Source organism: Rhinopithecus bieti, unplaced genomic scaffold, assembly GCF_001698545.2.
Source record: "Rhinopithecus bieti isolate Rb0 unplaced genomic scaffold, ASM169854v2 scaffold_7967, whole genome shotgun sequence".
Classification (NCBI taxonomy): Eukaryota; Metazoa; Chordata; class Mammalia; order Primates; family Cercopithecidae; genus Rhinopithecus; species Rhinopithecus bieti.
This window is the reverse complement of record NW_016806112.1, coordinates 1,501,466-1,528,594: the sequence shown is the minus strand read 5'-3', so window position 1 is coordinate 1,528,594 and position 27,129 is coordinate 1,501,466. Positions and strand designations below refer to the sequence as shown.

Sequence of the window (27,129 nt, the reverse complement as noted above, 5' to 3'; positions counted from 1 at the left end):
TTTTTTTTTTTTTTTTTTTTTTTTTAGCAGAATTTCTCTAGCAGAACTTCTAGCAGTTTAGTGGTATGCCAGGGGCTGTGCTGCTGGGAAGGGCTCATGAGCTACACTACACCCAACCTGGTGCCCCTCTCAAAAGTGGAGCCCAGCAGGCTTCTTTCCAGTTCTGGCAGGTGGGGAAAAAGAGAACACGGGGGCTGGCCGGGAGCAGCCAGGGTCAGCCCCTTCTCCTGGAAACAAGGGAGGCAGTTTGTCTCCCTTACCAGCTCTCTCCCCTAACCACTTATCCACAGCCATCCGTCATGACCTTTTCATGCTCCCACTTCTGACAGCTTCCAGATACAGTGAGTCAAACTTCACTGGAAGCAAACTATCACACCAACTGTCAAAGGCAGAAAACATTGCCTGATTGCTGTCCTACATCAACGCCAGCATATAAATCCTTCCTTAACAAGACAGCTCAAAATAAACAAAAACGCAACTCTAATGTGTATACAGCTCTCTGGGGAAACTATTTGTGCAAGCCTTTAGAGTTATCACAAGGAGACCCTTGTCTGCTTTAACTAACCAAGGTTTCCATAAAAGGAGATTAGCACTGCATAGCATCTTTTTCTAACACAGACTGAGCGCCCACTCTGGGTAGCCCCCACACTAGGTCCTTTTGTGCACAGCGGCTTATTGAGAGCTTAGAATACCTCTAATCAGCAAGGCACTATTATCCCATCTTACATTTGAAGGCAGCACTAGAGGGGGCTTAGGGATAGGAACCCTGGAGTCAGAAAGTCCTCTGTTCAAATGTCAGCTTTCCTACTTCCTAACTACGTGACTTTGGAAAAATTTCTATAAAATGGAGATGATAATAGATACCTCATGTGCTTGTTGTGAGGATTAGGTGAAATAAGGCATGACAAGGACTTGGCATTATGCCTGTTACACAGCTAGCGACGAATATTACTCCTTCTAACGATTATTATCAGAAGTCAGGCACTGGGTTAAGGATGTGACACAGACTCAGTGATGAGGGTCGAGTCTGGGGAGCTCAGGGAGCCACAAGAGGGAGGTGAATAAAGGACCTGCCTGGCCCTAGGATTGGAAGCGAGAAGAATCTTCCCTGGGACCTTCTCTGCATTCCAGCCTTGGGAGCACCAGGATCCAGCTGGGGAGACCAATGCCTTCATCCCCACAAATCCCCGCAGTAACCTCCCACTACCAAGTGTCATTGGGCATTTCTCTTCCCCACAACCTCCAAGAGTTCAATTCGAATCAGGAAGAATGTTCTCAGACCTGGAGTTGTGGAAACGTGTGTGCTAGGGAATCCTCATCCTACCGGCTCTCCAGGCCACCAATTTGGAGGCCCTGATTGTGCTGGCACATCCCCACTGGTGTTATCCTGGGCAAAGTCACTGCTCCCTTGGAGAGCCTGAGAATCCTCCTTTGTAAAATGGGGGTAACAACAGTACCAACTCCCTGGGTGTCATGAGATGGAATGGCGTAAGTACATAAAAACTTAGCACACATTGGCACGTAAGAGCTCAATTATCACTCAGATTTTTATTAAAGATGAACCTCAGAAAGATGAAATGGTATACTAGCCTATGGTGAATCAAATTAGTAAACTGGAGAGCTTGGTGGTTCAAGTCCAGGTCCAGCTGTCTGGTGAGTTCTGACTTGCCAGCTGTTTCCTATTGTCCCAGAAGAGACTGCTTGACTCTTGGGAGGTACAACCTCCCCTATGGTACTCTTAAAATACCACCTTAAAAAAGCTAAAACACCACTTTGGCAAACATTAAGGCATTTAGCATTCCATGTCTTAGTGTATTTCCTGTTATTGTTTATTTGCTCAGACATCATAAGCTGTGGTTCATTCATTAATTTCCTACAGCTTTGAATCTAAGGCTACAAACGTCCCACTGCTGTTAAATCCTGGAGCAGCTTTTTATACAATTCTTCACTCCTCTCGTCTTCAGGTTACCTAGAGCCCATGAAAGCCTGGAAAAGCCCCTAGGGAGTGACACTGAACAACTCTTCGCCAGAGTGGATTTTGCTGAATACACACAGCCAATCGATAGCATCCACAGAGCAGTCAGGGAAGTCTTTGAAACTTGTCTGAATTTACACACAAGATCAGACACACAGGCTGTTTGGGCTTAATGAGACCTTAGAGATCACCTAGTCTGGGGTTTTCATTCTCCATATGAAGAAATTGAGGCTCAGGGCTGGGACATGACTTGTCTGATGTCACCCATTAATGACAGAGCTATAACCATAATTCATCTCCCCACACTACCAGGCCAGGGCTTAAACAGACCAGCTCACCTGCCATGCAGGAGTACTGCATATTCACACACCGATCAAATGCATTACAATAAAAAAGCGCTCTCTCCAGCAATTTAAGGCACCCAAAATAGATGACAAAACCATATTTCAGGTCACAACTAAAATGAAACCCAGTAGAGCTTTACTTTCTTGAGATCAAGTGGGAGTTCTAGGCCCCAGGATCACTGGTTTCATTCAAAGGACTAACCATTCTGAAACGGTTTAGAACCACAGCTAAAAGCTGCCAATTCCAATATGTGGTCAGTAAGAGACTCAGTGACAAGTCCAAGCATACCTGACTAGACTGTTAGGTTTGGCATGCAAACCAAGGAGTGGCCTGGACACGAACGAATGCAGAGCAGCAGTCAGCACAGGACACAGCACCAGGGCAGAGCTTATGAAATGAGACCTGGTACTGTTTAATCCCAGAAAGACCTGACCTTGGATGAGTGCTAAGTTCTCTCTGCAGAGAAGGCGTTTACAAAGATTCTGCACTAGGACAGTTAGATCACCACACTAAATACTCTGTCAGTAAATGGATACCTCGGGTGAGCCTATGAAGTTGGCTAGGAAGCAGTAGGCCCTAAGAGAATTTACAGTATCACTTGTAGAGTGGGGAAAACCTGATCGTCCCCATGTTCAGGCCCTGCTGAGCTGTTGGAGCTCAGGTGCCAAAGATGAGGAAGTGATCAAAGGAGCACAGAACTCTGGATGAACTCTCATGAATCTGACTCCCATTAATTCCATCATGCCAGTGCTTCTCAACTTCTTCCAATTCTCAATTCTTTCTCAGCCATCTGAGGAACCTGACACATTGTCATTAATAACCCTGGACTACTCCACAGGAATTCTCAAAAGGGTGGCTCTGGGAGCAGGGAGATAGAGGAAGATACGCCTCAGAAAAAGCCCCCAGTGTTTCCAATATTCCCAGTTAGGTGATTTTTCCCCAAGCCAATCACTACATTTAGTGCAAAAGTGGTAACGGAGCTTTCTGGAGGCAGTCTTGATAGCATGCATCCTCTGCCTCATCACTTCATTAGTATAAGTCAATTCCAAAGTTTGGTTCAGGAAATGCTGTCACAATAGGGATGGAACAATCATTTAATATCAGAATTGCCATCTTCAAGTTACTCAGTGGACCCAGGGATTTCTGAGTTAAATGTGACGCACGCCTCCTTCTGTTCGTGTCTTGGAATGGAGAGAGGCACCTCCTTAGCGTTCAATGGGGAAGTGAAATGGAAACAAGGAAGATCAATCCACTTCCTAAGAACATGCACATTCAGATTATGTGATTACTTGAACTGTACTCCACAGGTACCTCACTGGAAACTAACAAGGAAAAATATCTTATTCATGCGGCCACCCAGAACCATGTTTAGCCTGAGAGTGAGCCTGAGGAGTGAGGCAGTCCAGGTCACTGCTGCTGCTTCCACTCACTCTTGTGCTATTACCGTGTTTCTTAAGTTTGCATGTTGTATACTCAAAAATAACACTGTAATAAAGTCTTCCTTTGAGTGCCGGCCTGTGGTTATTGACTAGTGGGTTAAATAATAACTGTAGTAGGAAAGATAAGGCAGGGAAGACAAGAAATGGCAAATATGCTGCCTCTCATCATGCTCAGGCCCAGGGCAGACATTTTTAATCAATCACAGAGTTTCTTTATGTTGCCCTCAGACACAGCTGGAGATGCTGCCTCAGCATAAAGCTCTGGGCAGCCGTTATAAACTTGACTGGAGCCAGTTTATGAGATGAAACCTTTTTGCCTTCTTTAGGACATGTGGTATTGTACTTGATATTTTGATAATTACCATAATCACAAGTCTTATGATTATACATAATGGATAGTTTTATGAAAAGATAATGGAAGTAACCATGGAACCTTTTGGTAGAAGTCATTTTCTATCATTTATCTATAAATCCTATACAGACTCTGTATACCCTACACAGAATTATTTTATTAGGTTATAGATGCGATGCTGATAAGATGGAATTCATGGTATCTTACGTGTTCAGTAACAAATCCCTTCGGTGACATGGGAAGGGTCTACACTGATAAATGAGGCAAACAAACCAAGTGAGTCCAAGTAGTGCAAATATCAAATCACTTCTCAGCGTGAGACTGCATCAGAAAAACCACGTTGAGCTACCCAGTCAGTAAGAACAAGCTTGGACAGAGAGATAAGGGGTAAGAAAGTCCTTCCAATACTGTGAGTTTGTGTCCCCCAAACACCACAATCTAGGGGAGATATTGAGCCAGCAGGCCTGGGATGAGGCCAGGTACGGGGTGACTCTGATGTATGTTCAGGGTCAGACCCACTGCTCTGAGGTGCTCTGCATATAAGAGGTGTTGTTCACTGTGGGGATGTCTTGGTCCTCTTTGCCATGGTTCTCGCATTTGTTTCTGTGCGTTCCCTTGGCTGGTGCATTGTAATTTAGCTTCTGCCAGTCAGCCAACAAATACTTATTGATAACATACTATGGGTTTCCTAGATTGTGGCTGCATTCACCGCTTGACCCATTCTGTTTCAATGTTCCCCTAACTTACTTCCCCCTACCAGCCTTGGCCCATTTGGGTAGCACATATCTCAGTGTGCGACCTCCCTCAAGTGGTCAGGCACATAGGATCAGGTATATGGGAGATCAAGTTAATGGAAATAACCTCATCTTGGTAGAATCTCAAGTAAGGTCTACACTTGAAGGACATCTCTACTTTTTAGGACTGACAGAAGGAAAGCAGACAAGATGAAATATTCCAAGAATGTTTTAGAGAAATACAGGAATGGTTTGGAATGATGACTTTGTTTGGTAAGATTCTGGGCTGGCAGAGCAGGAATGGCAAAGAGATTTCAATTTAAGAACTACCTTCAATTGACTGGTAGGGGTTGCTTATAGGACTGTGTTGGAACAGATTCTGAGGTGGTTGACGAACAACATCTAAAGAGGAGGAGCGTATCACAGTACATGGACATCCATCTCCAGATACTAGGGGTGGGAGAAGAGCAAGAATATGCACAAGTTTAGGAACTGGCCAACTAGAAGTAATCACTTTCTTTGTGCAGTTGAGTTATTTTTTCTTTATATGTATATATTTGATACAGGGTCTTGCTTTGCCACTCAGGCTGGAGTACAATGGCACAATCCTAGCTCAATGCAGCTTTGAACTCCTGGGTTCAAGGGATCCTCCTGCCTCAGCCTCCTAAGTAGCTATGACCACAGGTATGCGTCACCACACCCAGCTAAAGTTTTTAAATGTTTTGTAGAGACAGGGTTTTGTCATTTTGTCCAGACTGGTCTTGAATTCCTGGCCTCTAGCAATCCTCCCACCTTGGCCTCCCAAAGGGCTGGGATTACAGATGTGAGCCATCCTGCCTGGTCTGGGGGTGAATTATTAGTGATACCTGTGGACTGGCACCTGTGGTATGCGACTGGGTCTGGCATATGGGACTGGGTTTCTGCCTCAGTTCTCCTGGAACTCTCCGTATATCTGATGCCTGAGGTGTGGGAGAGTTAGCACTAAGTAATAGCTATGTACCTCTCAACACAGTGGTTTACATAAACCACGTTCTTCCAAACTCCTCCAAGCCTCAGTTTTCTCAGTCATGAAGTGGGAACAACAATATCAATGTGCTGTGTGGATTAAATGAGGTTATCACGGAGAAAGCTCTTGCTGTATTGTAAGTTGTCATAGTTCCATGGAGAATTAGCACAATGATTTGCACCCAAGTCATAGTAGTTAGGCTCAGGACTCAGACAGTCTTGGATTCTTAATCCAGCTTGATTATTTACTAGATTTTTCCTACACCCCAGTTTCATCATATAAAAAATGGTGATAAAATCAGTACTATCTAATAATAGTGCTTTGATTTCAGGTGCCAGTGCATGCAAAGAGAACGATTAGCAAAGTGCGTGACACACAGTAAGCACTTGATAGTAACTGCTTTGTAAAAATTCTGTTTCTTATTGCAGTTATTTTAAAAGATGAGAGCTGTGTCATATGTTTCATTAAAGGAGTTTTTTGGTCATAGAAAAGCCTGGTGGAGGCCAGGCACAGTGGCTCATGCCTGTAATCCCAGCACTTTGGGAGGCCGTGGTGGGTGGATCACCTGAGGTCAAGAGTTCGAGACCAGCCTGACCAACATAGTGAAACCCCCGTCTCTACTAAAAACACAAAAATTAGCTGAGTGTGGTGGTGCATGCCTATAATCCCAGCTACTTGGGAGGCTGAGGCAGAAGAATTGCTTGAACCTGGGAGGCGGAGGTTGCAGGGAGCCGAGACTGCACCATTGCACTTCAGCCTGGGCAACAAGAGCGAAACTCCATCTCAAAAAAAAAAAAAAAAAGTCTGGTGGAAAATTGATTTAAGTTTGGGTCTTGCAGGTCAAAATTTGAGCCTCTCATCCCCTGACTTTCTCAGAAACAAATGGAACAGTGACCACTACCACCCCATCAGAAGACAAGCAACTGGGGTGGCACTGCAGAGCCCGGGGATTCCAATCCTCAGCTGCGGCTCTTACTACCGCTAATTCAGCGTGGACGAGTGGTTTTCTGTGGAATCAGCAGGAAGCCTGGGGAAATGCCACACACACTCACTTTCCACTTAAAAGATGTTGCCACAGGGACCAAGTGAAATCTCTCTTCTGATCGACACAGGATGGACAGGTAGAGGTGACCATCCATCAGTGTTAGGAAGGACCTGAAGAACCTGGCTAGTCAGGTGAAATAAAATAAATTATTTACCCATCTCAGAATCCAGCTGCTCACTTGAATACTCATACAGGGTGTGCTGTTTGCCTCCCTACTCTTCGCAGTAGAATGTTTCAGGAAAAAAGAATTTCTGGATTGCTAGGTGTGGGTTTTTGTTGCTGTTAGAATGTGACAGTGACACCTGCTTTGTAAGGAGAGAGAGAGGGTCTTCAATTACATACCTGTGTAATCTACGTAGGACAGGAAAATGGGTTTATTTATTCAGTGCATGATATAATACTCATGGGCAGTTTGTCTGATTGTCACAAAATTCCTTAGGACCAATTAATGAAATTTCTGGTTATAATGATAAAGACTGAACTTTGATGACAGAAACAAATGTTTTGACATCATCTCTTTTAGAAGCCCCTCTGAGATGCGACTCTACACCAGAGGGCGCCATGTGTGCCACTGGAAGCATTCAGAAGCGATGCCCCAGCCTCCAGTCGCCTCACTTCCAACAACCAGGGAGATACTTGCATGACTGTCATCATTCACGTCTACCTGACAAGTCTCCACTGTGGTCACAAGTGGAACTTTGCCAGGAGAGCCACCCCATAATCTAAGTGATCTGGTTTAATACTTTCAAGATGGTGGACCTGGAGAGAGGGTAATAGGCAAAATAAATAATAATGACAATGATAAAACACTACGATAAGCTACCACTTAGAATATGCTTCTAGGGGCCAGACACTTTCATAGAATGTTAAAAGGTAAACGTTATTATCCCCATTTCACACATGGCAAAAACTAAGATTGAAAAGGGAAAAGACTTGTCCACGTGACACTGCAGGTAAGTGGCAAGGCTGAGATTCGAACTCAGTGCTGACTGACTGCAGAGCTTGGGCTCCTCCCACAGAGCCTTTTGTGGACTTTTTCCTTTGAAATAATTTACAAGTCAGGCTCTAATGTATTAAAGTTTGTCTTTTTTGCCTTTGGAAAAAAGTGGGGAAAGAAGCTCATGATCTTGGTTATGATTCCAAGAGGGTGCTGTTCACAATGGGGAATAAGCAGGGATGGATCTGTTCATGATGCTCACCTGGGACCTTGCTTTGGCCCTCTGTCTTGACCACAGTTGGGATACTTATTGGACTTCATTTTTTCCTTTGAGACAGAGTCTAACACTGTTGCCCAGGCTGGAGTGTAATGGCGTGATGACAGCTCACTGCAGCCTTGATCTCCTAGGCTCAAGCGATCCTCCCACCTTAGCCTCCTGAGTAGCTGGGACTACAGACAGGCACCACCACACCTGGCTATTTTTGTATTTTTGGTAGAGACGGAGTTGTCACCATGTTGCCCAGGCTGGTCCTGAACTCCTGAGCTCAAGTGATCGGCGCACCTTTGTCACCCAAAGTGCTGGGATTACAGATGTGAGCCACGGCACCCAGCCTACTTATTGGCTTCTTAAAAGTAGGCCCATTCAGAAAAAGCAGGCCCTTTGCTATTGGGCAAGTACTGCAGCTAAACACAAACTGGATGTTTGAGTGGCATTCTTACTTTCACAAACTGAAAGTGTGGCCAGGCGTGGTGGATCATGTGAGGTCAGGAGTTTGAGACCAGCCTGGCCAATATGGTGAAACACCGTTTCTACTAAAAATACAAAAAAATTAGCTGGGCATGGTGGTGGGCGCCTGTAATCCCAGCTACTAGGGAGGCTGATGCAGGAGAATCGCTTGAACCCAGGAGGCAGGGGCTGCAGTGAGCCAAGATCATGTCACTGCACTCCAGCCTGGGCAACAAAAGCAAAACGCTGTCAAAAAAAAGAAAAAAAAAGAACGAAGAAAGAAAGTGTACATACAGAAAAAGTGCACAAATCATGAGTATATATACCATGACTTTTCCACAAAGTCTACAGACCCACATAATCAGCACCCAGATCAGGAAGCAGACCCTTTCCAGCTTCCCAGAAGCCCCTCTCCAGCCACTACTACTATCTTACCCCTGGAATAACCAGTATCATTACTTCCTACATAGGATTATTTCCTTGTATTTGTGAATGTCATATAAATGGAATCATATAGTATGTACTCTTTTATTTATTTTTGAGAACTGGCTTCTTTTGATCAGTCTTATGTTTATTTCTGAAATACAGTAGGAAAATATCCCCAGGAGGAACACTGAATGACTTTATGATTTAAGAATCAACACTAAATAAGCAATTTCACCACTTTAAATATTTAAGGTTTTTGTGAGGAAGAAGAGCTACAGTAAGTCCTCACTTACTGTCATTCATAGGTTCTTGGAAACTTCAACTTTAAGTGAAATGATGTACATCATTTTATTCAATGTCGTTTTGTTATAATGTTGACAAGGGAAAAAAATCAGTTTTGTTATATGTCATTTCACTTAAAGTTACAGTTTCCAAGAATCTATTGAGGACATTAGTTGAGGGCTTAATGCAGAGGGGAAAAAAAGGTGGTGTCTGTTTTGGTTTGAAGTTACTGAGTGTTGCCTCATCTGATCAGCCTGCTAGAACCACCACCATCTTAGCAGCTAATGCTCACTAGGCATGTGCTAGAGGCCAGGCGCCTTTCTAAGTTCTCTGCACGTGCTGCGGCATTTCATCCTCATAGTTAAAAAATTATCTTTATTTTTACAGATAAGGAAACTGGGGCTCTGCTCCATTTGCCAGTGGTGCTACAGCTAATAAACGAGCAAAGTTTGCACCTGGGCCTCCAACTCCTGCGTGCGCCCTCTGAGCGCTGCACTCTACTGCCTCCCAACTAACAGCTCTCACATAGGGAAATTTACAACTGCAGGCCCCGTACTCAGTGCTTTACATGTCGGATTTCACTTGTTCCCTATAGCAACCCTGAGTCATTGGTACTACTGATATTCCCATTCAAGCAGGATAGAATTGAGGCTCAGAAAGATTAAGATACTTGCTTAAGGTTACATGGCTGTCTATTGATAGAGCATTTAACAAATTTAAACCATTTGTGATTCTCTTGCCCATCTCTTAATCACTAAGTTGGGTAGGAACATGTGAGGAGATTTTTGAGGCCTCTCATGAGTTATCCAGGTTCAAACTAATGCCAACACTGGACAATATTTTATTATGACAAACATACAAAGCATTTGTGAGAAACATGAAATAAATGAACCTTGGAGTTAAAAGGAGATGTAGGAAGGGGTGGTGTGGCAGAGACGGGGTGCAGCTCAGCTCCCTGACTGGGTGAGCCTGGCATGACTACCCATTCTTCCTCTCCCTTGGCCATTATATGGGAGACCCGTTATTAGGGAGCAGGTGCACCTGAGTTGGTTGGACCAGGGTTTGCTCCTGGCACCACCACCTCCCCACTGTGTGAGTTGGGCATGAGACTTGACTGCTCTGTACCTCATTTACACCCCCTGTTAGAAGGGGACAGTAAGAATACCCCACCTTTTAGGTAGTTAAGTAGTACATGTAAAGCACTTAACACAGTGACTAATACATAGCAGATACCTATAAAAGGCAGCCATGATGATGATGATGATGATGATGATGATGATGATGATGATGTATTAATAGTATGTTGCTTACTATGACACTTTTCCTACTCCTGTTCGGTTTAAGTCAAAACAGAAATTTAGCACATAATTACAACAAATTAATCCCAAATATTAGTTGAAAGTTCCAAATTATATGATGAAGATCCAAATATACCTTCTGAGATCATTAAAAAGCTTCCTGAATAAAGGCCTTGAATGAATAAGCAATGAGTTAGCTGAGTAAGAACAGGCAGGTGGCACCGTCACAAAGCAGTTCTAAGGATAGCAGGCAAGAGAATTACAGAATGAAAAGAATTATGGAACTTCACTGAAGTCAATCAGTTTGAAAAGAGTCTCAAGTTAGTTCTACTTCTAATCTTCTGCTTCATAAAAAAGAAGACAGAGCACTCAAGTGGGAAAAAGGATGCACTTCAAATTTCATTGTTTAAACATTTTCTCAGAAAACAAATTACCTTTAGTCATTCAGGTCACATAAAAGTTGTATGTTGTTTCTTTCCCCATTTCTACATTGACTGCTGACATGATGAGCCAGCTCATCATCTGCTCACGCACTTACCTAGCTGTACGTCGGTTGTGAATCGCAGTCTGTGGATCATGCTGACTTTGAATGACTTGTAATGGTGGCTGCTAAGCATATCCTGTACTGTGGCTATGTCAATTTGCGAATCCTCCTCAAAAACCCCGTCTGCCCTTGAACCTGGGGAGGAAAAGGCAGTTTAACACATAAAGATACATGAGGCTTGGCAAATGGTGTCTGCTTAAAATGCTTTGGGATAAATTAAAATAATATGGGTTATTTAATTTGGAGAAGAAAAGGCTGAGTGATGACTTAATAATGCCATTCCAGTAAACAGAGAATGGTAACATATTAATCACTCAACAATTAATTCCACAAACACTATGGCAGGTCCTTGGCTGGGCAGCAGGGATACAAGGATAGAAAAATTCCTGCTTGCTCTCAGCAGGAAGCTCAGTCCACAAGAGTGAGTCAAAACCACACAAGCATGGGTGGTGTTAGCCATATCATGCTTGTTTTTTTCCAAATGTGATTTTCCTAATCACAAAAGTAATCCACATTCCTTGAAGAATCTCTGTCCTTTCCAAGATTCCCAAACCGTCTTCTTTACTGCCTCTCGCCCTGCGCCCCACAGCCTCCAGTGGCTCAGGGGGCACCTGCTGGTGCTTGGGTGTGACAGCCTCATCACTGGACTCCTGGTCACCAGGCTCCCCCTCTGCAGTCCAGCGGTCACAGACTTTCTGATCCATTTTTCTAAAGGTTGGATCATTGATTCATTCACCAAAAGCTCAGAGAGCACCCACCCTGTGCATGCAGAGCACTCTGATATGTGATACTGGAGACAGATAAGAAGCCTGGTGCTCAAAAATCTTCCCTGGCTCCACGGCCTCCTGAATGAAGAACACGTTTTTTTAGCCAGGCAATCACAGCAGCCCATAATGTGCCTGAAACACACTAATATTCTTCTCACTTCTCACATATGCCTTCTCTCAGCCCTCTCAAACCCCTCAGACTGCACAGTGCTTCAGGGTTTTAAATTCTGGGCCTTTGCTCACGTGCTGCCCTTGCCCTAGAACAGCCCTCCCATCCTTACCCAGACCTGTTGAAATCCCCCCACCCCTCCCCAGGCTAGCTCAAACTCTATCTATCCCGTGAAATCTTTTCTGATGGTCCTTACTGGCAGTGAATTCCATAAAAGTTGGCTTATACTGGACCCTGGAGCCTGATAGTTGTGGCTGCAACTCCTAGCTCTGCCTCTAATTTGCTGTATGAACTTGGGCAAGTGACTTTATCTCTCTGAATTTCAGTTTTTGCCATTCACATCAAAATTTAGGTAAAGAATATATATGCTTCAAAAGAGCAGTGACTATTTTTCTTCTAGTATCAGACTGGATTATATTCAGCCTTGCACTAGAATTGCTTAGTGGTTGCTCTGTCCTAATTTGGAAGCACTGTGAAGGTCAGGAAAGTTTCTTACTCATCTTTATATCTTCTGCAAGCAGTAAAAGCAACTGGTATGCTCTCACTAAATTTTGCTAAATAAATACTAGCTAGTATATATGAGTGCTTACCATGTGCCAGGCTTGGTGTTAAGCATTTCACACGTTATTGCATTGAAGGTCTTATAATTTTCCATATTACAGATGAGAACTCCGAGGTTTTGGGAGGCTGTCACATGCTAAGGTTACATTAAGCAAAGTTAAACTATCTCTTGGTCCCTGGGCTTTGAAATGTGGACTTCTGCAGGTGCAGCTGCTGGTGCCATCACCAGTGCAGGGGGTAGAGTGGGTTGGGAGGGGAGAAGCCTATCTCGCAGAGGCTGACCACAGTAGGGTGCTCTAGGCCTCATGTTGAGCAGTCAGAGATGGTTCCACAGGGAAACCCAGAGAGAACTCTTTGGGATGGAGCTGGGGGAATGGTAAACTCTAGATTTGGGTATAAAACTGGAAAATTTTGTGACAAACTGGTAGCCTGACAATGATATGCTTTTCCTTCCCACAGTTACTGTTTACGGAGCAAGTATTTTAAGTCAAAGTTGGTGTCTGATGCTTTCACGGTGAACTCATTTATTAGGAAATTTGTGTTCTATTTGCAAACACTACAGTAATTCCCAACCTGGACCATCCCAGCGCCCACAATAGTGCTTTCCTTCAGTAAGGACGAGGCCTCGCCCTTCACTAAGTGCTTCTGGCAGAATCCCATCTCAAAGTATCTTGCACATGCTGTCCTCCTCTCTGCCCAGGTCACCCTTCTCCCCATCTCACTCTCTCCCAGCCCCTCCCTGTTTTCCTCCTGAGGAGCAGAGCACCAGTGACACTCCAGGGAAGCCTTCTCTGGCTGTAAGCCCCCGACACTAGTTTGGTTCCTTCTGTCCCCGTACCCTGCATTTTCCTTCAGAACAGTTATCACAAGGAGTAATTGCCAGTCTCTGCCATTAGACTGTAAACCCCAAGAGCACAGGGACTGCTTTTTCATTACTGCAACTCAGACACTGCAACTCAGACACTGCCGGTGCTACCACTCAGAGGATAAAGCAAGAGTTCAATAAACATGTACTGAATACCAGCTGCCATGTCCACAGGAAGGTGAGGGTCAGAGAGACAGAGTGACTTAACCAACATCACTCCACATCTGCAAGGGCCACTGGGGTAGCCCGTTTCCTTTCTTTGCAGTGCCTATGATTTTGGACAGAGATGCCATGATCCTGATTACCACTCTCTCCTGGGTAATATCCACATCCCAAACTGAGAGGCTGGCTAAGATTTGGGGTTTAGAATAATCATTCACTTTTTCCAGTCTTCATTTGTACTGAAACATAACTGTCAAAACATGTTTTATTTCTATTTTAGAACTTCTTATACATGAGAATTACAGAGTATTTTGGTAAAATATTAAAATCACTTATTTTAAAAATCATTTCAAGTCATCTTTTCTGAGAAAATGCTATTATTAGATACAACTTAGCTCTGAGCTCAAGAACTTCTGTTTACTTTACTAATTAGTGTTTTCTAAATATTGCAGGTATTTGATTTGGAAAGAGGTAACAGCTCATTATGCTAAAATGCCAATTACTAAAAAAAAAAAAAAAAAAAAAAAAAAACCACCTTTAAATTTTTTAATTTTTTAAATTTTGATTAAAAACCATTTTAAAAATTACTATAACGTGACATATAATTTTTTACTGAGCAATTTCAATGCCAGCTGCTAATAAAGCATCTTAGCTATAAATGATAATTCAGATGCTTTTAGATAAAGTGGTGCATAAATATGGCTGGAAATTGATTTAGCTTCTTACAGAAGCTACTGAAGAATGACATATTTTGTTTAATACACCAGCTAATGTAGTCCTAAAAGCTCAAACAAGTGCCAGTTTTCACTCCTAAATTTGCTGTGGGAGATTAATAAAAACTTTATATTTTGCTGAAATGTTAATAATGGGCAGATGAGATGATAGGATTTTAGTAGAGGTCTTAAAGCTATGAAATAACCAGCAAGGCTTGTCAATATCCTTGTATTAATTTTGTACAAGACTTACATAGCTGGAGCTGGCTCAACCCATTAATGCTTCTTGCATTGACCTTCTACTATCTGATGGTGTAAATTCATATCCCATTTGAGGACTTAAGTCCCTTGGGTACCTGGGGGAGTTCTGAGCCTTGCCCCAGCCGACAAGGGGCATGTTTGCATTTATGATCAGAAGGACAACAGCACCTGAAGGAGTGGGGAAGGAATAGTCCTGTACTCGCCTCCAGTTCATGCTGCTCACTCCAAAGGAGGTTATCTGATAAACGGGATCAACTGTCGGTTTTGGAGTTCCAGTGTTATTTCTTTCTTTCTTTTTTTGAGACAGAGTTTCGCTCTTGTTGCCCAGGCTGGAGTGCAATCATGAGATCTTGGCTCACTGCAACCTCCACCTCCCGGGTTCCAGCGATTCTCCTGCCTCAGCCTCCTGAGTAGTTGAGATTACAGGCGTGAGCCACCATGCCCGGCTAATTTTTTGTATTTTTAGTAGAGATGGGGTTTCACCATGTTGACCAGGCTGGTCTCGAACTCCTGACCTCAAGTGATCCACCTGCCTTGGCCTCCCAAAGTGCTAGGATTACAGGCGTGAGCCACTGTGCCCAGCCTCCAGTGTCATTTCTCAAAGTAGGCTCAGGAGTACCACTTGTTGGAGGGGTCAGGTCTATTGTACATGCAATGTACAACCACTTCTCTCCCCATGCCAGGAGTATGCTAGACTGTGGGGGACACTGGTGAGGATAAAGCAGGGTTCCTGATCCTCAGGAGCTTACAAATTAGCTATAGGCCACAAAATAGTACAAGGTAGAAAGAAGTGCCTAATAAATGGTGCCTGCAATAGACACTTGATCTAAAGACAAACACCTGAAGCAAAGCATTCATTATTCCAAAAGCATATTTTTTGGACCAGGTAAGTTCTATGACTTTGCATGTATACGTTTACTGCTTATATCCTTCTGGAAAGGAATGAACCCAACCACACATGAAAGATGAAAGATGCTTGATATTGTACCATCTGCATATTAAAATTACTCTACTATAAACTTCACATTAAAAAGTCCACTTCTGTTCAAGAGAAGACTTTTTTTTTGGATACGGAGTCTCGCTCTGTTGCCCAGGCTGGAGTGCAGTGGCACAATCTCGGCTCACTGCAAGCTCCGCCTCCCAGTTCACACCATTCTCCTGCATCAGCCTCCCGAGTAGTAGCTGGGACTACAGGCGCCCGCCACCATGCCCGGCTAATTTTTTTTGTATTTTTAGTAGAGACGGGGTTTCACCGTGTTAGCCAGGATGGTCTCGATCACCTGACCTCATGATCCGCCCGCCTCGGCCTCCCAAAGTGCTGGGATTACAGGTGTGAGTCACCGCGCCCGGCCAAGAAGACATTTTTAGCAACTCAAAGTGAAAAGTAGAGAGAACCAGAACATCTTAAAAATAAACATACTGAAAAAACAAGAACTACTGCCTGTTAATTTAATTGAAATATAACCCGTTGGTAGTTTGTTAAATTAGCAATTAAAAAGGTCACAAGCAATTAAATGAAACAAAAGCCACACTGTGTTCATCTACATTAATGCTGAACTGGGTCTCCCCATGAATGACAAGATAAATTGTTATGATGCCTTCAAAGACTTCACAATGTATTTTGTCAAAGTCGGGAGTGTTAACGTCTCTATATGCCATGGATACCATAATGTATTGTGTCAAAATGCTCAAGCTGCAATAACTCAAAGATGTATTGTGATAGATCAAATTTTGGGGTGGGGCCTAATAGTGACTTGAGCACCACAGCTCAAATGGGCTGACAACAAGGCTCCAGAAGAATGACAATCACAATGTAGGAAGGTATGGAGGACAAGCAGAAAACCCAGGAAGGGAAGGAGCTTAATTCTTGGGAGTACAAAATCAGGAAAGGGGAACTGAGGAATGAGGCCTGGCACCTGTCTTCAGTGAAAAATGGCAAAAAGAGGCCACGGCAGGCAAAGGGAAGCAGAGAGGAGTTGAGGAAGGAGGCAGGTGGAGTCTAGGGCCTGCAGCCAAGAAAGAGAAGGTGCTGTGAGGCAGCCAAGGGCTGGGAGGTAGCCTTGGGGCTGAATAACATTAGAAAGAACATGGAATATGAGTTCAGAGATAGAGATTCAAACTCTCACTCAAAGTGTCAAGACTGGGTCAAAACCTTGCCCAGGGTTCCACTGTTAGGAAAGGTGAAACTGGGACAGATCTGTTGGATTCTGGAGTCCACGTGCCTTCTTTCCCTTCCCTCAAGTGGCTAAAGGCTATTCCTGTCCTGCCTACCTCACCACGCTCCTACAGCAACGGCACTGTAATAGACCGTTGAGTTGCATAACTGTAAACTCTAAATCGGTGATTCTCAAAGTGCAGACTGGGGCCTATGGTGGTGGTGGTGGGGAATTCCCAAGTCCCCTTCAGGGTCCATAATTGTAATACTATTTTGTAATAACAGCAAGGCATGACTTGCTTTTCCATGTCCATTCTCTTATAAGTGCACAAAGGAATAAAAAGCTTGGCTGCACGCAGTGGCTCATGCCTGTAATCCCACCACTTTGGGAGGCCGAGGCGGGCGGATCACCTGAGGTCAAGAGTTCCAGACCAGCCTGACCAACATGGTGAAACCCCGTCTCTACTAAAAATGAAAATTAGCTGGGTGTGGTGGCACATGCCTGTAATATCAGCTACTTGGGAGGCTGAGGCAGGAGAATTGCTTACACCCGGGAAGCAGAGGTTGCAGTGAACCAAGATTACGCCATTGCACTCCAGCCTGGGCAACAAGAACGAAATTCAGTCTCAAAAGACAAAACAAAACAAACAAAAAAACAAGAACCAAACAAAAAAAGAAACCATTTGAGTTTTGGTATAGTAACAAAAATTAATACCCACAATTATCTGAAAAGGCTACTGAAATATTCTTCCCTTTTTCAACAACATATCTGGGTCAGGCCAAATTTTCTTCATATACTTTAACCAAAGCAATATATTATAGCAGACTGAACTCAGAGGCAGATATGAAAATCCAGGTGTCTTCTATAAGCCCAGACATTACAGAAATTTGCAATAAGATAAAATAATGACACTCTTTTCATTAAAAATTTTAGGCCTGGCTGGGTGCAGTGGCTCATGCCTATAATCCCAGCACTTTGGGAGGCTGAGGTGGGCAGATCACTTGAGGTCAGGAATTTGAGACCACCCTGGCCAACATGGTAAAACCTCGTCTCTATAAAAATACAAAAAATTCGCTGGGGATGGTGGCGCATGCCTGTAATCTCAGCTACTCTAGAGGCTGAGGCAGGAGAATCGCTTGAACCCAGTAGGCGGAGATTGCAGTGAAAGCTGAGATTGCACCACTGCACTCCAGCTTGGGTGATAGAGCAAGAATCTGTCTCAAAAAAAAAAAGAAAGAAAATTTTAGGCCAGGTGCGGTGGCTTATGCCTATAATCCCAGCTCTTTGGGAGGCTGAGGTAGGTGGATTGCTTGAGTCTAGGAGTTTGAGACCAACCTGTGCAACATGGCAAAACTCTGTCTCTACAGAAATACAAAAATTAGCTGGTTGTGGTGGTGGGTGCCTGTGGTTCTAGCTACTGAGGAGGATGAGATGGGATGATCACTTGAGCCCAGGAGGTTGAGGCTACAGTGAGCTGTGATTACGCCACTGCACTCTAGCCTGGGCAACAGAGTGAGATGATCATGCCACTGCACTCTAGCCTGGGCAACAGAGTGAGACCCTGTCTCAGAAAAATTTTTTTAAAAGAAATAATAATTACTTTTCATAAAATTTGTCATTTGGGCCAGGCATGGTGGCTCACCCCTATAATCCCAGCACTTTTGCAGGCCAAGGCGGGTGAATTACTTGAGTTCAGGAGTTTAAAACCAGCCTGGGCAACATGGCAAAACAGCATCTCTACAAAAAACACACACAAAAAAAAAGTAGTCAGGCTTGGCAGTGTGCTCCTACAGGCCCAGCTACTGGAGAGGCTGAGGTGGGAGGATTGCTTGAGCCCAGGAGGTGGAGGTTGCAGTGAGCTGTGATTGTACTACTGCACTCTAGCCTTGTGACAGAGAGAGACCCTATCTCAAAAAAAATAAAATAAACAAAACTGTCATTAACATTAATGAAATTACTGTTTTCTCAATAAATATTTTAAATTAATTAATTTTATTTTAATACAATAGATATAACTCAACAAATAAAAGCTTGGCCAGGTGCAGTGCCTCACACCTGTAATACCAGCAGTTTGGGAAGCCAAAGTGGGAGCACTGTTTGAGACCAGGAGTTCAAGAGCAGCCTGGGCAACATAGTGAGACTTTATCTCTACTGAAAGTTAAAAAAGAAAAAAAATCAGCTGGGCATGGTGGTGCACACCTGTAGTCCCAGCTGCTCGGAAGGTAGATGTGAGAGGATCCCTTGAGCCCAGGAGTTTGAGGCTACAGTGAGCTGATTTGCCACTGCACTCCATCCTGGGCGAGACCTGGCGACAGGGCAACACCTCGCCTCAAACAAAACAAAACAAAACAAAACAAAACAAAACAAAACAAAACAAAACAAAACAAAAGCTCTTTGGGGTCTTCAATGACTTTTAAGAGTATAAAGAGGTCCTAAGACCAAAAAGTTTGAGAACTGCTGACTTTATTGGTTATAATGCCATGTTTTCATTGCCCCTGATATCTATTTGGACGATAATAGTGGGAAACAAAAGTGCAGTTATAGCTGTGTATATGTGTTACAACCTGACAACAAACACAGCTGCAAAGTTTGCACACACATAAAAGCAATAGGTTTACTTTCAGGTGATCAGACCAAGGCTAATTATAAATACTGTTTTATAGTTTAAAAGTGTTTTCATATATGTGATTTAATTGGAACCGAGGGAGACACTTAGAGGTCAAACAAATAGGACTAATCATTAAATCAAAGCTCAGATGAACTCACTGTATGTTACCGGAAGATTCCTTGTATTCATAGATGCAAACTGCACAGGACTTTAACATTCATTTTACAGTTCAAGGAGTCTTACACAAAGTCTAAAAGGCCCCAATCTAGTTATAAATTAAAGCAACTTCAGTGTCTCTTCTCTAAAAAGATCTATGCCAACTCTAGAGCTCAATTGGGAGATCAATGGCCTCTGTTACATCCTCACCTGTGTCCATAGCACAATCCTGTCAACCGTTCCTTCCAGACTAGCAAACAGTTACTTAGCACCAGCCATATGCCAGGTGCTGTGCTAGTGCTTCCAGAACTTAGGGGGATGGCAGCGTTCCCAGATGATGGGAAGGAGGACAGGAGGAATAGTATAGGAAAAAACATAAAGTCCACAAAGCATGAGGACATACACAGGGAACACCAAGTGTTTGCCTTTGGCACAGGGTGTGAAGCGGAATGGTGGAAAAGAAAATGGTAGGGGTGGGAGTGGTTCTTCAAAAGTGGGGCAGTATCTAGCTCAGGACCTGGCACACAATTAAGTAAAATAGTACAAGTGACTGACAGTGAGAAGTATATAAACCCTTTTCTGCTCCACTCTATCTTGAAGTCTTATTGCTACTCCCAACGCAGAAGCCCTGCTTCAGCTAAACTGGACTTTGCTCAGGTTCTACCATTTGGTCAGATGTCCTTTATGCTCTAAAATCTATATGCTTCAAGGTCTAGTCCAAATGGAACCTCCCGTCTCTCTCCTGAAGCGGTATAGCCCTTTGTTGAAGGTTCTTCTGATAAGTCTCTTACATGGTAAGTATCTGCACTCCCCTCTGGACAAGGAGCCTGAGGGCAGGAACATCCCATTCTATAAAGCACATGGTCACACAGTAGATGTTCAATAAATGCTGCTGATGGAATGAGTGAAGTTTGATGCAATACAGGTAAACCATTAACAGTACCTGAGGTCTGCACACCACCCCTTGCATTTATCTTGGCTAAGAGCACCTAACATACCTTTCCTAGTTTTCCATTCAGACTCGCCAACAGACTAGGTTTGTCGAGGACAGGGGTTCTGCCTGAACAACTGTGATGACAGCTAACACACACTGCGTGCTTACCAAAGCATACCAACACGATGCTCAGCATTTTGAAGACGTCATCTCATTCCATTTTTCCCAATGCCCCTTTAAGTTGGATATTATCCTCTTTTTACAGGTGAGAAAAATGAGGCTCAGAATGTCATTCTGCTATGGTAGTCATACAAACAGTACAAGCTGGAGCTAGAAACTGAACCCAAGTCTAATTCCAAAATTGCACCTTTAACCACCACATAACCTCCATGAATAAAAATGTTCTTCAGACGGGCTGGAAATGCGTAACTCCATAGGCTGTAATGGTATCTAAGAAGAACACAGTCATGCCTGGCTGTGCCAGAGCAAAGGAATCAGGGATAAAACCTAACTCTCCACTCCCTCGGTAAGACTCAAAGCTGGATGCATAAGTGAGTCACAGGGAAAACTCTTCCTTAGTGTTCTGCATCCATCACATTTTTTCCAGAGGCCTTTTAAGTCCCCAAAGCCTCATAAGCCCAAAACTTCTCTTCTATTAAACACTTCCCTTTGGCTACTAGTCATTTTTGCTGGTCTCTAAAAAGCAATCAATAGGTGATATACTATAACACACACACACGTTCATGCCCCCCGCCTGCCCACCGCTCTGCAGTAATCTCTTTAAAGCCATCGGGATCACGCAGTAGGATATACCCTTCACTAGAATCTGCCATGCTACCACCGGGGTAGGGATCTTTGCTGTCAGTGCTGAATTGATTAAACTCTTGGAGCCAGAGCCAGCCAGGCTGGAGGACTTTCCACATGGAGATTTCAGACCCCCTTCAATAAATCAAGGTAATCTTGTTTTATGAGGTAGTTAGAAAGAAACAGTTTCAGGTCTGTAGAATGTCAAAAAAGAGCAGATCATGGAAGGTGGGCCTACAAAGCTCTGCATCTTTAGACCCTTGCTATCCCTCAGTCTCATCTTTCAGCACACTCTCCCTCATTCCATTCCATTTATTCATTCCTAAATACCCCAAGCTCCTTCTCATCTCAAAGCCTTCAGATGAGCAGTCCCTTGGCCTGAAACATTCTTTTCTTACTCATTATTGGACTATCTCCTTTTTTTTCTGACTTAAGCCTTCTCTTATTCTTCTCACCTGCTCTAGTCCCCTGCTATGCACACTTTTCTACCCTTTGTAGCACTGATCATAACTGTGGGCTTTATAACGTGGGGCTAAGTCTCAGCACAGTAGCTGGCCCAGAGGAGGGCTCAATCAATATTTGGGGAATGCATGAACAAATATGTGTCCAAAGTGAATCCAATACCCTTTACAGGATGAAGCATGACCATTTAAGGGTCTGGACCAATGGTTCATCACGGGTTTGCTTGGACAGGATTCCCATTATTTCCTCTTTCTTCCATATGTCTTTGTCCATGTTCAAAGCCCAGGAAAAGTAATGGGGTCTTCTCAGGAGCATGGCATTTTTGACAATTTACATGGCAAAATATCTAAGAACTGTAACATCTGATCAACACCAAAGTGTCCCTTTCCCTGACTTGAGAGTCAGCGAATGAGGGCACATTCGCTGGAAGAATCCCACCTCCCATTCAGAGTCACTGCAGAAATATCACCTGATGCATTACCAAACCATTAGTCAGGACCTTCAGGGTGAATTCTGGGGCCAGGAGCCTATCAGAGGGATGCAAATCTCCATGCCCTCACTTAGAGCCCAGACAGGGTTTGTGGCTCATCAAACATGCTTCCTTACTGCTCTAATGTACCAGTGTATCGCTTAATGAAAGTTCTTAATTGTAATTCAATTAATTACATACACAGAGTCCCCAATTACATTTTCCAATAAGACATTGGCTGTGGTACAGGTCTAAATGCACTTAAACCAATTTTAATATATTAAGACCAATTTCCCTTGAATACTAATTACTACCTAATGATAAAATGGAAAGGGCGGAACTTTTAGAGAAAGAAGAGAGTGAAAAATACAAATCATGCGGAACTTCTCAGCCCACACAGCACAGTTCAGACGCTCATTACTGAAAAGTAGCTGTGGACAAGGCACCAGTTTGCTTCAAGACAGGTCAGCACGGTTTTTTGCCCCAGGTGTCAGCTACCTTTGGTGCTGGCCAACGCCCAGAGGGGCCTATGGGAAGCCTAAGGGGCTAGAGGAAAAGAAAACAGGAATCACAGGGAGGGAAAGGGTCACCACACACATACTCAGACTAGCTATGGTGTATGTGACAGTTGGTTGGCCTCTGAGTCTCAGGCAGAGATACTCAGTAATGGTGAACACTTGTATAGTGCACTGCAGTTCACTCTGCGCTTTTACTGTACACAATCTCATTGACTTGTTTCAATGGTTTAAGCCTCACAACAACTTTACAGGGTAGGGATTACCATCACATTTTGCAGCAGGAGAAATGAGGCCCACAAAGAAGGAGGACTTGTACAAGGTTACACAGTGGTGCCAAACATCCTGCCTTTACAGTGCCAACCAGCCCACATTAACCAGAGAGGAAGAAATGGACTCACAGGTATTCTTATGTGGCGAATAATGTTTCTGTTTCATTTAAACTCTAATAGCGTGCAGCAAACAGGGAGCTATTATGCAGTATCGACTTGGATAAAAATCCTCACCCTACAGAAAATTCCTTATGGTAAAGACCTCCCCGCTAAAGCCAGACAGGTAACTGGCTTTCAGCAATAACTCAATCTAAAATATGTAAAATGAACATCACAAGTCACTTTCATTTGTAAATAAGAGTTTATTTGCATAATCACATTTTCTTGTGTATTTGAAGACTGCTGTTGTGGTACAATAAAGGAGGTGTTTAAGTCACATGATAGAAATTGGAGAGATCAGTAATTTGTAACTGAAGGAGGCAAAGCCTCCAGAAGCAGCGTGGAACTACCAGGGAGTCTCCAGAGCTGGCAAAGAGCACACACAGGAGGAAGAATCAGCCCATTATAAATAAGCATCACAAAGAGGGTCAGGAAGCACACCATCATAAAGCAGATTTTCATCCTCTTTCTACAGCTGCTTCTTCCCTCTCTCTGTTTCTATTTAGTAGTGGTGGTGGTAGTCCAACAAAGAAACCCCTACCCTTAAAGATGCTTATTCAAACCCAAGTTCTCCTTAAAAGCCATCTTGTACTTGGTCCAGTGAGAAGCCTGGTGATGTGAGGGGTTCAGGAGGCTCACTCTATCAGGGGGAAAGAGCCGGGCCTGGCCACAGACACCAGGATGAAGAGGGGACTCAGACCGGGTTCCTCTCCAGTGTGAGGGGTGGTCACAGTCCAGTGTGGGACTTGGCAAATCCATTTAGGGGAATCAGTGATCAGAGAGGAGTAAGGGTAGGAACTGTAAGGAGCCCATGGAAGGGCAGTCAGGTAATCCGGGCAGCTCCTAGGAGGTGCCTCCTTTCCTGGGGCCTCAGGGGGAAAATTAAGGAGGTAAAGGAGGGCTCTCAGACTAAGACCTCTGGATGTTCTTCCCTCCCATAGTCCACCCTCCTGGGTGACTACCTACCTGGTGAGTTAAGGCCCTTTCTCAATATAACCTTAAAATTAGGAAATGAGAATTTCAATAAGGTGCTGAAATAATGGATGATCTTAAACATTCTGTGAATCTCCTTCAAAACGAAAGAAGATCAAAGGAAGCTGAATTAATGTTTACAGAGCAACTGGTCTCTCTCTACAGCAACTTCTATTTAGGAAATACAATAATTAGATTCAGCTCTTTCACCAGACTCAATGAATAAAAGACAGTTTTCCAGGCCTCTCATTACTGTTCATGTGATATTAGCAAATCACTTCACCCCTCTGCGCCTCAGTTTCCTCTTCTATAAAACAAGGATGATGACTACATGGCCGAAAAGGTTGTTATAATAAGAGCACTTATATCTCATTTAATTCTCACCAAATCCTTGTGAAAGATTCATTCACCTCCACTTAAACATGAAATCAGAGATGACATAATTTGTCCACTGTCAGAGGCTGCAAGTGGTTCACCCAAGGTCTGCCTGATTCTAATGACTATGCTTTAAGCACTATGAACGACAGACAAGTCAGGGATAAAACAGAAAGATGGTGTCTGACACTTTGTTCGTATTCCATAAAGCCAGTTTAATTTCAGGCTTATATTGGCCCTGATGATGGGAAATGCCACTCTCTCTCTTAAAGCTGTGGAAAGAATAAGTTGGTTTAAGCAGCACCTTTCTTCTAAGGACCTGCTTGGACTACCTCCACATGGTTGGTGGGAAAGGTCACTGGCAACACTTGGCAGACAAGGGAATTGAGGCTCAGTTTGGTGCTAGGATTTATATAGAAGCTCGGACAAGAATGGAAGTCTTGTAATGTTACATTCTCCCCATAATGTACTTGGGCTTCCTTCTGGTATGATTCCAGCTTCTAGCAGGCAGTTGGCTGAAGGATATAGTAGATTATCCAACAAGAATCCAAACTGGAAAGCTCAAGGACTTTGGCTTGTCATTTTCTTATTTAGGCCAAGATCCAAGCACAAATGTTAGCTCTCAGTCCCTAGGCAGAAACTCTTGTCATATCCGCTTCATTTGTAAGCTTCTCTCTCATAGCATATAAAGACAATTGTAATCGCCATTCTTAGGACTGAAAATTCAGGTTGTTTTTATCAACAATCTCAGGGTGGACTCTGGAATCAGAAAGCTGTCTTAAAATTTTGGTCTTATCACTTACTGGCTGGATAACTTCAAGCAAGTCATAACCTCTCTTCACAATGAGAATAATATCTTGTAGGGTAGCCATGAAAATTGAAAGAGAAAGCATTTGCAAAATGCCCAGCACAATGCCTTACAATATTAGGCCCGAATACATAATTTTTAAAAACACCCTTTTCTGCAGGACTAGGTACACAGAAAGAAAAATAAATAAAAAAGAAATAACAAAAAAAAAAACACTCACTGATGTGGTTGATATAAAATATGCCACACCCCTCCTTGGAAGAAAAACTGAAAGGCTTCTATCCACCCTTATGGCAAACAGACTTCTCAAACAAATGGTTTTATCTATAAAGCATACACCCATTCTGGGACACCAAAAAATATTTGCTGGAAAGTACACTGCTTCTAAGTTCTCTGGTCCTAGGACACAGACTTACAGACCTGCCCTATCCCCACTCTCCTTCCCTCTCCATTCTGGGTCACTCCCCTCTCATCAACATACATCTCCTCCAGGGCTCTGCCAGGTCTATGACTCCAAACCTCAACACCTGTGTCCCATCTGCTCTACCAGACACAGAATGCTGCTCTTCCATTATTTATTAATTACAGTTAACATTTATTGAGTACTTATTATGTGCTGTACTAGGAGCTGTATGATGATTAGAGCTTACTGAATCCTATCAATCTCATGAGGGCAGATAAACTACCCAAGAAAGGTTAAGTAAATTGCCTGGGGTCACACAGCTAGTAAGTGGCAAGGCCAGGATGTGAACTGAGGCAGTCTGGCTTGACAGCACATTCTCTTTAAGGACTGCATAATACATGATCAGAATTTAGTCCACATCTACAATGGCTTTAAGGATAGGGAGCCTATTCTAATCAAACATAAAAACAGAAATGAAAACAATTCTGCTTTTGGAATGTTTTTCTTTGCCTCAATCCACCTTCTTAATAGGTAGCTACTGGAAAACAATGTAGTTCTTAGTTGGAATTCCTACTTAAAAAAATCCTCTTAAAAGCCTTTAAAATAATAAATTGTTTTTATAATTTACTTCCATTTTACAAAGACTAATTATGATTCCGTTGACTGTGATCTTTGTAAGTGCTGGTAGGGCTTCTTTTATTAACACAATGATTTTGACTCAGAGTGTCAAAAAGTGATGGCAAGTATCTTGCAAATCCTTTAAGATGAGGATGCTGAGGCTCAGAGAGATCACATAACTGAATTAAGACCATGTTCATGTTCAGAAGTAGAGTGGGAACTAGAGCCCAGATTTCAAGGCTTTATTCACCAACCCTCACAGCTTCTCTTTCCTAATATTAGAAAACAGGGCTTATCTTTTTTCAGAAAAACTAATTTGTGGCTGGGTGTGCTGGTTCACTCCTGTAATCCCAGCACTATGGGAGGCAGAAGCAAGCCTGGGTAAAACAGCAAGACACCATCTCTACAAAAAAAAAACAAAACAAAAAAAACTAGCCAGGTGTGGTGGTATGTGCCTGTAATCACGGCTACTTGGGAGGCTTAGGTGGGAGAACTGCTTGAGCCAGGAAGGTCAAGGCTGCAGTGAGCTGTGATCTCACCACTGTACTTCAGCCTGGGTGACAGAATGAGACTGTCTCAAAAACAAACAAAGCTGCAGTGAGCTGTGATTTCACCACTGCACTACAGCCTGGGCAACAGAATGAGACTCTGTCTCAAAAACAAACAAACAAAAAAAATTAATTTGAAATCACAATATACTGTGGAATACCGCATAGTAGTTAAAAAGAAATTAGTGGGCCGGGCGCGGTGGCTCAAGCCTGTAATCCCAGCACTTTGGGAGGCCGAGACGGGCGGATCACGAGGTCAGGA

The 27,129-nt window shown here is 43.4% G+C and overlaps 1 protein-coding gene across 1 annotated transcript in view; it reads right to left on the bottom strand.

Annotated features, from left to right (window-relative positions):
• The window catches only part of MAPKAP1 (MAPK associated protein 1), a 283,018-nt gene that overhangs the window by 35,659 nt on the left and 220,230 nt on the right, over positions 1-27,129 (bottom strand). The window contains exon 9 of the mRNA XM_017874749.1: positions 11,105-11,245. Within this exon, the coding sequence (XP_017730238.1) occupies positions 11,105-11,245 (141 nt within the window). The remainder of the gene's footprint in view (positions 1-11,104; positions 11,246-27,129) is intronic.